The sequence below is a fragment of the Perna viridis genome, chromosome 3, assembly GCF_037379345.1.
Source record: "Perna viridis isolate PV_CMFRI_1.1 ecotype Kerala chromosome 3, ASM3737934v1, whole genome shotgun sequence".
Lineage (NCBI taxonomy): Eukaryota > Metazoa > Mollusca > Bivalvia > Mytilida > Mytilidae > Perna > Perna viridis.
This window is the reverse complement of record NC_142447.1, coordinates 11777632-11790207: the sequence shown is the minus strand read 5'-3', so window position 1 is coordinate 11790207 and position 12576 is coordinate 11777632. Positions and strand designations below refer to the sequence as shown.

The following is a 12576-nucleotide window of genomic DNA, read 5'->3' as shown; positions in this document are numbered from 1 at the left end:
CTCTTGTTCCACCTTGACAACCACGTGACCTCGACCTTTTTCGCTGGAAAAGTCAAAATCATGGAACAAGCCGCAGGAAAGGGAAGATCAGTATTTACTGATGTTGAGAGTGCCGCTCCGATTGAAGTTTTTCAGTTGATTTCACAATACAACGAGGACAGTTATCCCCAAAAAGTAAATCTCGGAGTCGGAGGTAAAAATTTACCGGGTTTAATTGAATAGTTTACACCAGTCATCACTAATATACATGTACCTTTAGTTAGCCGATATGCATTATTGTAATGACAGCTTCAGTAAAATTTATTATTGTTAACAAATTTGTGAATTTTTTTCATGTTTAGTTCAGATCGCATTTAATAGGTATTGGAACCATGCATTTACTGCATATCACAACAGTTAATGGTTCCCAGAATGGCAGTGCTCATTCACACATTTGAGGACGGGGAGCCTCTACTGGCTTATCGTCCACACATCCAGTTTGAGTCATTAAGACACGGGATGGTGATGCAAATGCTTTATTTACACCAGTATTAAACATGGAAATTGTGAGAAATTAATTTATGCAAATATACACAAAATGATGCAAATCATAGAAGTTACTAAATAAATCGTATCTGATGTAACAAATAATGATTATAAATAATTCAGAATTAAGACAAAATATACACATTTAACAAATTTGATAAACTATTTTAAATAAATATAATGAGAATATGTATGATGTATATTAGAACTATCATTTTTTGTATGTTTAAATTTGTGTATTGTGTCATAACCATTTATTATAAATGTGTTTGAACAAATAAATATTTATATTTGTATGTCAAGAAGAGACAAAACCCCAATAAGGAAAATATCAGCCCAAGGTAGCACATCTTGAAAGATTGTTTTGGCACATGATTCAATCCGGCAGATTTTAAATCATAATGCTGTCCATTCTTACTAGTCTTTCTTTGTAGAAATAAAAATCTGAAGAGCATCCCATGTGCTAGCACAGAAGTACTTTTTAACACTTGGGGTATGTACATTTTCGTCCAAAATTTTATTACAATTTTTTGAAACATCAACTTTGGTACAAGTCATCATAACTTCTGTGACTTGTTCTGTGTCTGACCAACATAAAATTCATCTATTTTCAAGCACAGGGACTTCCTCCCACTATCAAATAGTATATAATACAAATAGAAAACTGTCCAGTTTATTAAGTGTGATCACAGTTTGCTAAGCCAGTAATAGTCGTACATTTACAGATAAGTTTGACAATATTTCCGTAAGGAATTGGGGGTTTCCGTCACCATTTCATATGTTGATGACACAAACCGGATGTGTGGACAATTAGCCTGAAGAGCCTCCCTGTTCATAAATGCATGTAGGAGGAGCCACTGCCTTCTATTATAAGCTATTGCCCAGTCCCTCATATATTTTCTTTTCTGAACATCCAGTATATCATAATCTTGGAGGTGAAGCAAGGTGATGCTTCATAAATATTAACTTGCATCACATGGGTCCAAAAAGAGATATTTGTACACAAGGAAATCCATTGCAGTTCTCAAGGGTGCATACTGAAATATTGATACAGAAACATAAGAAAAAGGGAAGAGTACAGGCTATTATTTGGTACGGACTAGTTTTTTGTTTTCAAAATGCCCCATTGTTAGCATGATAAACTATGACTAATTGTCACTTTCCTGACTGAATTTTACGTATTTCTGAAAATATTCAGAGGTTCAAACTTAACTTATAGACTTTAGGGAAAAGTTTTAAAATATTTGATATTGTTTTAAAAAAGAAGTGTCAGTGTTCAAATACCGTACCTAGCATCAATCCCTGTGCCAGCGAAGAATGTATACGATGTTATCCAGAATGAAATAAAAAGTCTCATAAACAGTTTGTCAAAAAATGGCTAAAAATAATTCTAAACGATTTGAACTATTTCCCAATTGGTAGTCAAAATCAAATTTTCGTAAAACAATTTAAAAATCATTGATTCTAGCCATCATTTCAATTAGTAAATGTGTACAAACTTTCAGATGGAAATATCACGTAATGATTAAGTAATTTGCAAAATAGTATATGGGTATGGGGAAAAGTTGGTGCAAGTATGTGTTACACATTTTTGTTCGTACCTACAAAGTAGTACAGTACAAAATGTGAAAACAGTACCCATACCAGTTACAAATTTTCCCTTGTACCCAAATAGCCTATTTCTTCATTATTACATGCTACCTTTATTCATATAAGATCAAAAATCTTTTTAAGATTAGAAAATTCTGGGCATTTTATGAATTCATTTGAATATTTGAAGGATTTTTTCATCTCTAAATGGTTTGTAGTTGCCGGCAATTGTTATTCAATTGTTAACCAATCAAATTGAAATGGGAACAACACTTGAAAGGAGAAAAATAATGTACAACACATGCCTGACCCTAGTGTTGCTAACAATGGTATCCACACATGAATGGTAATGTGGTAACATGCACAGTTACAAGAAGGAGAGACATTGTGTTTGTTTGTTTGTTTTTTTTTTACTTTTTCCTATTCATTTACCTGTTATTTATATCTACAAGTATATCTGCTTTGGAGAGATTGGTTGGGCTACTCTCTCTAATTCTGAAATACCATAACTGTAAATTTCTCAGTACATGCGTTGCTCTCAAATAGGTACAGTATATTACCTTATATATTATATTGAAACAAATTTTTATATCATGGAATAGTTCCACATAAAGTGCATGTACATTTTTTTTCTAGTCATAAGGGTAATTTGAAAATTCACAGTTTGTTCTACATCTTGTAAAGATAAAATGCAAGCTGTTGATAACTCATGAAGATGTTTACATGTATGTGTATCAGTAACATGATTGATTGATTGATTGTTGGGGTTTAACGTCCGAGCAGCAATATTTCAGCTATATTCAGACGATGAACATGAAATGGATGATAAAATGAACATGAAATGATGAAATGAAAAATGGGATGGGACACAAGGACAGTAGGGTCGACAAATTTTGATTGCCACTAGAAAAAGGGAGAGATGGGTAAGATCGGGCAATTTAGCCTCCTGTGGCGGAGCGCAGTGGTTCCTACTCCTATCAAATACCACAGCAGGGTTCTTATAACATGCGAGGAACGTGGCATCTTTCCCAACACGGTGCACCACTATGGTTTGTGGTCATGTTTTCCGTATTATAGCCTGACAACCCCAGCATGTAACATGCCAGGGGTACCCCATTCCACCACCTAGGGCACACATCCCAGTTGCTCAGTGGGCAGAGCGCCTAGCCCCCGGCTAGGTTTCTGAGCACTATTTAGTCGCCTTATACGACAAGCTTAGCGCTGCTGCAGGCCTATTCTTTTAACACCCGGACCTGCACAGGGCGTATCGGTAACAGTACCATTGGTATCCTATTATCATTTATGGTATGATTATATCCAATACAAGTTTCAGGATTTCATGTATGCATGTATCATCCTATTTACCATCAATATACCTGTACCAAAGCATCAAATCAGAAGGACAACTCAAAGACATCAAAATCCAGATACATGTCTAAACAGAAAAAAAAGGATTTAAGTATCAGTCTTTAGAAAAATTAGGCAGGAGGTGATTCATTCATGTCAAAAAACCACCAAACTAACTTTTATTTGTTGTTCAGAAACAGTCACTGATTACATAACCGGTCATAGTTTTTCATTTTGTTGTTGCACTTTTGAGACAAATATATATAGATATGTGTACAAAATTGACACTTTGCAAGAGTTACGTTCTTGGTTTGGATTGATTTGGTTGATTTTAGTGGGAGGATAAAGTGTGGTCTTCTCAAAAGTACAAACTTTATTTTGAAGGGACAGGACAGGACTATTGTCACTTAAAAATAAAGAATATGTAGACCAAATATGTATCAGTTGTTCTGCTGTGGGTTTTTCTACAGCATGAATCACCTTCCCATAGGCAGTGTCTGAATTTTATATGGACTGGCACTTAAAAACACAATGTAGACAACAGAGTAAAATGCTATTACATACAACATTACATATAAAACTGAAGATACACGTATTAGGAAAGCAAGACAGCATACAAAAAACTTAAGCTCTTGCAATGTCAACTCTCACACAAAAATGGTAGTGACATCAGGTGGCCTGAAAGGTACTTACATGTACATGTCCTACTGCACCAGAGGCACCAATCACAAACCAATAAATCAGATGAAAGGGTTACCTCATCTGTCTTAATGATACTTACAGTCTTTTTGCAGTCTTCACCACTAACTTTCCAGTTCATAGTCCCAAAATACATTTTTTAGAAATTTTTATATGGTGACTGTTGGCCTGTAGTTGTTAATTTTATGGGCCCACCTCCATTTTGACAAGCCTTGGGTCCCGGACTACTGCTTAATAGTGAAGACTGCATTGTGTGGATGGAACAAATATGGTTTTGAATAATGAATTTTAGTGAAATTACTCAGAAGAGTTAAACAATTTCATACTTTTGATTTGTAGCCTACAGAACAGATGAAGGTAAACCATGGGTGTTGCCAGTTGTTCATACAGTTGAGGCACAGATGGCTAATGACCCAACTCTAAACCATGAATATTTACCAATATCAGGCCTGCCAGACTACAGAACTGCAGGGATCAAACTTTTACTTGGACCAGAATCACATGCTATTACAGAGAATAGGGTATGTATTATCGTTAATCTGCTTTACTAAAATGCGCTTATTATAATATATACTACTTTTGGTCATTGATCCTAAAATTTATTGTTGAATTGTTGTATTGAACTTATTTTCGGAGAAATACTAGGACTTTCCACAGAATGATTATGTTTTACCAGAATGTTGACCTGCAGATCTCACTTTTGAAAGCACACAATGAGATATGTTAATACTGTCAAGTATAGATAATTAACAACTTAATTGGACTTAATCTACTAACTTCTATCTGTATTTGGAACTTGGTACTAAATAAATTAATTTTACCTATTAATTTAGTATATAATACACAACTTTCTACTACTCATGTTAAAGATTGTAATTATTTTTGGCCTAACAGGTTGAGGGCTTCCAGGCTTGTGGAGGTACTGGAGCAATAAGATTGGCAGCAGATTTTCTCAAAACCCAACTTGGCTACAACTGCGTGTACGTGTCAAAACCAACATGGGGTATGTAAATAATTATATTTTCCCCAACAATGGGAGATTATACTCAAACATAAATGTAACTCTAGTCTAGAAGAATTCACAAATATTCAAATCGTTTAAGAACTTAAAATATTTGCCAGAAACAGAAAAATAACAGCATTTGAATTGTCTGAGTAAATCCATCAATATGGAAGTAATTATTTTATGTGTTTCAGGTAATCACAAAACTATTTTCAAAAGAAGTGGATTCTCAGATGTAAGAGAATATAGATATTGGCATGCAGAGACGAAAGGACTTGATTTTGCTGGAATGTGTGAAGATTTAAATGTGAGTAATACAAATATATACAACTGATAACAGAAAAAGATTTTATAGTACAGGAATATTAAAGTTGAAAATGTTCCTTATTTCAGCTCAGTGGCATGTGATATGTGTTGTGTTTTTAAATCTTATGATGAAATATTTGTTGTCTTTCTTATCTTTGTGGATGACTTTCTCGTAGGCCATGTTCTTAGTTTTGCTGTCATACTTAGGCCGGAGAAAAAAAAACATGTCTGTATAAGGTTACCCTACCTCCCCCTTTTTTTTGTGCTTACCCTAGCACATTTTATTGGTATGTATGTATGACGTGGCACTAACTGTCAATTTTTAGTTGAGCACTATCAAAGTCATCCCATAACTGTCTATATAAAATATTTCAAAAAAGTAGAAAAAATTTACCTACCAATTTTTAGCTCATCTGGCTGATGGCCATGTGAGCTATTGCCATCACTTGGCGTCTGATGTTAACAATTGTTCATAACTCTTTTCCTCTGACACTACTCGACCCATTGGAACCAACCTTGGTATGAATGTTCCTTGGGGTATCATGTATAGAACTGAGAGAACTGAACTACAGAGAGTAGTTTTTTGCATATATCTCCAAAACAGTTAGGTTTAGCAAGATTCTGACATAGGGTAAAGTGTTCAGCATAATGAGATCTGTCTCTGGTCCAATTTTCGTTTTAATCTGTTAAGCCATTTTGGAGTTTTTGCCCCTTTTCGACGTTTATTTGCTATTTCTGATGTTATTATTTTCCAAAATCTTCTCCTCTGACACTACTTGACAAATTGGAACTAATCTTGGTAAGAACATTACTTGGGGTATCCTGCATAGAACTGATGTTGAAATTTTTTATCTGTCGAAAAACATGGCCACTGTTACTAAAAATAGAACAGGGGTCAGACAGTAGTTTTTTTGCATATTATATCTCTTTCAATTGCTGAAATTATCCTTATTATATGGCCCTCACAGGGGTTGCGCTGGGCTTCGCCAATGTCGCAATTTGCGATTTTTTATTTTATCTGGCGACAAAAATAACCAATTGGCAATTTTCTTGGAGCCTAGGTTTTGTATATTAAAATTGACAGGAAGTTTATCAGCAACGGATATTCTCTCTAATTACACAATTGTGTTGACACCTAGTCAGAGTTACTTGACCATGACCAATTAACGACTGAAGGCAATTAAAGGTAATTAGACCAGGCGACCATGACTGACAATATCCTCATGGGAGGTGTCAATCAAATGTAAATATATTAGTCAAAACTCTCATCATCTGGTCAAAGGTAAACACATTTATGGCCATGTGCACGTGGCTACATACATGTACAAGTTTCACAGCCCTATTTAACCATGTGATACATTCAGAAACAGACTTACCTAATAACAGAATAAATTAAATCCAATTAACAATGATTATCCCATCAGGAAGTGTCTAAACACTGTGAAATGAAAGAATTGATGAAAGAAAATGAATGACATTTGTTTACACCTTTGCCATGTGACTTTTTGGCAGGAAAATCAGTAAACAAATAGAATGGGGATTCCCAAAATCTAATTAAGGAAATACTACTCAGATATCAAAATAATTACACAGGGACAATATTAATGGTCCATGGTACAAAATGTAGTTTGCTAGAAATTTTATCACTTGAAAAAAAAAAGAATCAAGTTTGTTAAAAATAGAAAAAATCAAATTATATTATAAGATAAATTAGACCATAAAGGACAAAGGTGAACATGTTATAAAATCAGGGACTATATGAGAATAGTTATATAAAGTCCTTGATAGAAATAAAATACCTGTTTCAGGAGTAATACTTTATTATTTTATGCATATGAAAGTGACAAATTAGAGCTAAAAACCTGCTTTACACATGCATCAAGAGTGAATCTTGGTACATGCATGTATGTCATGAACATTGAGAAGTTATTTTGATGAATTGACAAAGAATTCATCAGTAGACGTAATACTTCATATTTTTGGCACCTTTGGCTCTTATTTCTGAAAATTGGCGACAAAAAATGGCAGCTGGCCTTGTGGGATCAAAGTTGTTGGATGACTCCTTGTAAGATTTGTTGACCTTGGAAGGTGAAAAATGATATTTTTTTTGTTTTTGTTCTTTTTTTTTAAACAGTTTTCAGCCAATAAATTGAAAACTTTGATAGAAAGAAAGAAACCTTCAATTGCTGAAATGATCCTTATGATAAGTTCTACCAAAGTTTTCTTCAGTCAATATTGTTGGACAACTCCTTATTAAATTTATTGTCCTTAAAGGCAAAATTTAACCAGTTGAGTGATTCAGGCTCCTGGGAGTCTCTTGTTATGAGCTCCAAATCAATTTGGAGGTCTAAAGGTCTATTAAATGGGGGAGTGTGTGGTATCAATTTAGTCAGCATTGTTCAGGGTTTTTTTCTAGTTCATTTGGTAGCAACTTTGAAATCCTTACTGCATAGCCATTTCGATGATATGTCATTTTAATATCAGTTACGCTATCATTTTTTTCTGTAGAAGTGGGCATATGGCTAAATGTAACAATTTTGTAAATCTTAAAACCTTGCTCTGCTTTGATAATTGAAGTCAAGATCTTTATCAAAGATAGATGTTATTGACCTAGCTCAGAATGAATGTGGAATGATGTATTTATGATATGTATATGTCATTGATTTCAGGGCTTCAGTCCAAGCCTAAACATAATTACCAATAAGGCCATAAAAATTATATGTCTGTTTCCTGCTACCCTTCCTACTGGTACCCTTTTTTTGTGCTTACCTTTATTCAACGGTCATAGTTTTCCTTTCCTCATTTGTCTACCCCGGACTTGACTTTTTATAAGCAACTCGGCGGGTGTTTCTAGAAAAGCAGAGGACACTTACCCTACCGGTGCACCTGGTCCATGCTCCCAGATTTTAGTGGAGTCCGAGTTGCTCATTTGCTTTTGTTACTTTGTATATATGATTTTAGTTACTTTGTGTTCTTTGTTGTGTGTGTCTGTTTTCCATGTCTGGTCTTTGTCCCTGGTTTACATTCTTTTGATTACCGCTATAACCTTGGTTCCCTTGATTACTCTTTTAATCATGGCCATTTTGTCTCCAGCACTATTAAATTCTAGATTGTTTCCCCATGAACACGATAAAAAATGTTTTTGAAATCAAATAATTTCCTTTCCTACCTACCTAATTTTTTCCTTACTTGTAGCAGGAAACAAGAATATTATTTTTTTGCTTAATAGGTTAATTGAAATACATTGGGTAATGTTTATATTCTCTTGATTTTAGAATGCTCCTGAGAAGTCTGTTGTTATTCTCCATGGTGTAGCCCACAATCCAACTGGAGTAGACCCTACTAGGGAACAGTGGAGTGATATCATCAATATTTGTCTGGTGAGGTATTGTTTGTTAAATTCTGAATTGTAATGAATCATTCTGTCTGAAACTCCTTATGTTATAATATTATAGATTTTGACTTGCGCATCTTAACAAGAACCCTTAAAAAACCTTGAAGTGATAATGTTAGCATCTTGAAGATGGGTACCAGATAAAACAAAATGATAATTTTAGCATCTTGAAGAAAGATACCAGATGAAACAACCAAACCCAAAGCATTAAGTTTCATTCTTAAAAATCATCCAGGGTTTCAAATTTGCTATTTAGAATGGACTTGCAAATTTAGAATGATAGGTGCAGTGATGAAATCAAAGGTCTTCAATATAGCTCACTATAAAGTTTTATTTAATGGTTCAGGATCTAGGTACAAAGAACATCTATAGAATAGAAGGCCAGATTACAAAATACTTTGAAAGTGCTATTGTTCGTGGGATACCAATTTTCATGCTTTTCGTAGGTAGGCCAGATCATGAAATTTGGTTCCCTTAAAAAGTAGATTTCCTTTGTTGTGTATACTAAAAACTTTAGGAACCCACCAATTTGTGTTTTTCCTTAATCTATGAAAATTGGTATCCACGAATTAAAGTACTTGGACATTATTGTTACAACCAAGTAAAGATGGGTTAAATTAATCATCAACCAATACACAGGACAAACTGCACCTGAATAATATCAATACATGTATTAGGATACTTTTGTTTTACAGGAGAAGAACATTTTTATCTTGGTAGACATTGCTTACCAAGGGTTTGCTACAGGTGACTTGGACAATGATGCCTATCTGCCTAGGTATTTAGATGATAAAAATGTAGAGTTCATGACAGCACAGTCCTTTTCGAAGAACTTTGGGTTATACAGTAAGTTATGTTACAAAGATTTTTAAACTCTTTCCAGTCTCTTTATTGCTTAAAATTCACCATAAATACATGTCATTTATATTTACATTGCTTCAAATTGACCAAAAATACATGTATGTATGCACCTATGGAGTTCTTCTTTAAATGTAGTTAAAATGATTTTGTTTTTATGCAGTTTCATTCAAATTAAATGATGATTAAGGCACTTTCTTCTGTGATTAGTGAAGTTATAACACTGTTTCTATTAACTAAATGCTAATGTAAAGAATAGTACCTTCTATACTGAAAATGTAAAATGTGATTTGTATAAATGTTAACAATCTTTCTTTGCATTTTTCTACAATGTCATGAAATGAAATTGTTTGGGTACATGGAAGATAACCCAGATATGTGTTAACTGATTGTTCATTACAGATGAAAGAGTTGGCTTATTGAGTGTAGTGTGTGCTGATTCTGAGGCCAAGGCTAGAATTAAATCACAGATGGAAATTATAATCAGAACAACTTGGTCTAACCCACCAAACCATGGAGCTAGAGTAGTGGCAACAGTACTCAATAATCCAGCTAACTGTGTAGAGTGGTAGGTTTTATGATGATTCAAGTATACTTCATGAAAATCTTGACTGGAGTCCTATGATTGTTTCCATGATCAAATTCAACTATGCCTGATCATCAAAAGATTTTTTTCAATGTGAAATAATACGGGTCAATCAATTCAGTTTTTTAGTGAATTACGAGTTGCTCATTTGCTTTTGTTACTTTGTATGTATGGTTTTAGTTACTTTATGTTCTTTGTTATGTATGTCTGTTTTCCATGTCTGGTCCTTGTCCCTGGATTACATTCTTTTGATTACCGCTAGAATATTAGTTCTCTGGATTACTCTTTGACAAAAACATATGTTGTATTACTTATATGGTCTGTTTGGCATTGAAGCTTATTTTCCATGTATATGATATTAGATATGCTATTACTAGGGAGGGTCATATAAGAGAGATGGCGAACAGAATCAAGCAGATGAGGAGTATGTTACATGCTAAGCTGAAGGCACTTGGTACACCAGGCAATTGGGATCACATCATACAGCAAGTTGGAATGTTTAGCTTTACTGGCTTGACATGTGAGTTTTACTGTCACTTCAGATAATAAATGTGGATTGTTGGTCACATCCTACATATACATATGAGAACATGAATGGCTTAAAATCTTTCTGTTGGAGGGGACACTTGTTAATAGGATGATGTGATTGTTCAAATTTTTTAATGCAGACGCACACCATGTGTCTTGCATATTCCCATTGGTCGAGACAGCATCGATATAACAACAAAACAGTGCATTATCAACTAAGTTCAGTGTAATCTGAGTATCATTAGCTCCATTCCTCAAATCATCTTACTAAGTAGATTGCAATTTGTTTGTTATTGCAAAAATTAGTTGTTGCAATAACAAACAAGTTTTGTTATTGCAATATATTGTATATATTTCTTTACCATTATTTCTTGATATTGCAAAAATGAAATCAGGTTTAATTTTGAACCTCACACACACACACACAAACAAAAGTAAATGCTTGTAAGAAATTAGAGTATCTGAGTCCCTTAATAAAAAAAATGCTGAAAATTTCAATTTACATAGTATGTTGTATTAGTTTATACTTTACTATTGATTTCTTTATTAGATAAACAAGTGGAGGTAATGATCAACAAACATCACATATACTTACTGAAGGAAGGAGGAAGAATAAATATGTGTGCTCTAACAACCTCTAATATTGACTATGTAGCTAAGTGTATACATAGTGTCGTTACAGAAGCCAAGTTATAAATCTCCAAAGATCATCACTAGATTTCTAAGTTATTTACTGCCATACTTTATGTATATGTAGACTCCAAATGATGAATTCTCTCTGTATTGTAGGTGAGACTACCTATTAGGTTGCTTAATGAAATATTTACATTGATCTTTTATTGGGCGTTTCTCTTTGTAAAGTGCTATTATATTATAATTCAGATTTTTAGCATTAGAATTCTGAATGCCTTTTGTTTTTAGGAGATTTTTGTTTGTTTGCTTGTTTGTTTTTTTTTTTATATGAATCATGTTTAGCATTAAGAAAGCCATGTCTCTTATTTATATTTCAATTTTATAAACAGTATCAATATTGTCACATTCAAAATTTGTTTATTTTTATATCAGAAGTAGAAGTTATTGCTGAACTCAATAATCATGTGAAAATATTACTCAAGTTTGGATTGGGTTAATAAATTTGTTGAAATACTGATATTTATCAAGATTTTTAATTGAGCATTAATAAATTTGTGACATAATTAAAGATAAGCATTGCATGTTTGCAGAAACCAAATAAAATTACATGTATTTCAATTCTTTTACCCATTTGACATTTTGGTAATATGTGTAATATGGAACTTTTTTACTTTGAATTGTGATATATAATATAATGCATTATTTAAATTTTGCTGTACTGTAATAAAATAATTTATTATGGAAATAAAATCATACAAACCCTAACTGTATGTTCAGCAAGTTTGCTTTCGTCTTGATATCTTTCTTTGGAAAACTACTTGAATATATGTATTAGTATTTGTAAAAAAAGTATATACATGTATGTGAATAATCAAAATTATAACCCCTACATAATGAGTGAATAGTATATTGGAATTACCTTTTCTGGCCATTATTTTATCTGAATTTCATCACAACCATCATGACTTCCAGTAGATGAATTTATTTCTAATTTTGTATGTATTTTATTATATAGACAGGGCATATATTGTAAGAAATTTTGGTTTCTTTCTGTTTTGTGGGACTTTTACTATTTTCCACATCTTAAATTCCTTTGAAAGTGGGGTA

General features: G+C 33.3%; 1 protein-coding gene across 2 annotated transcripts; it reads left to right on the top strand.

The window, feature by feature from the left end:
* Positions 1-12234, top strand: LOC148621014 (aspartate aminotransferase, cytoplasmic-like). Of its 2 annotated transcripts, none has more exons than XM_088574999.1 (9): positions 1-193; positions 4501-4682; positions 5056-5164; positions 5359-5471; positions 8746-8850; positions 9560-9710; positions 10125-10290; positions 10686-10828; positions 11387-12234. In XM_088574999.1, exons 1-9 carry the CDS (start codon positions 61-63, stop codon positions 11530-11532), a joined length of 1248 nt encoding a protein of 415 aa, XP_088431125.1. In that variant the 5' UTR covers positions 1-60; the 3' UTR covers positions 11533-12234. The 2 variants fall into 2 exon arrangements, with proteins under 2 accessions (XP_088431125.1, XP_088431126.1); XM_088575000.1 differs by lacking the exon at positions 1-193 and adding an exon at positions 877-1018.
* Positions 12235-12576: the final 342 nt, after the last annotated feature.

What these genes read in the sequence shown, in the direction of transcription:
- LOC148621014 (XM_088574999.1), top strand. Translation starts at nt 61, where the DNA reads ATGGAACAAGCCGCAGGAAAGGGAAGATCAGTATTTACTGATGTTGAG. An exon ending in AGTAAATCTCGGAGTCGGAG is followed by an intron (nt 194 to 4,500) that starts GTAAAAATTTAC and finishes TTTGATTTGTAG; the next exon opens with CCTACAGAACAGATGAAGGT. An exon ending in ATATCATCAATATTTGTCTG is followed by an intron (nt 8,851 to 9,559) that starts GTGAGGTATTGT and finishes TTTGTTTTACAG; the next exon opens with GAGAAGAACATTTTTATCTT.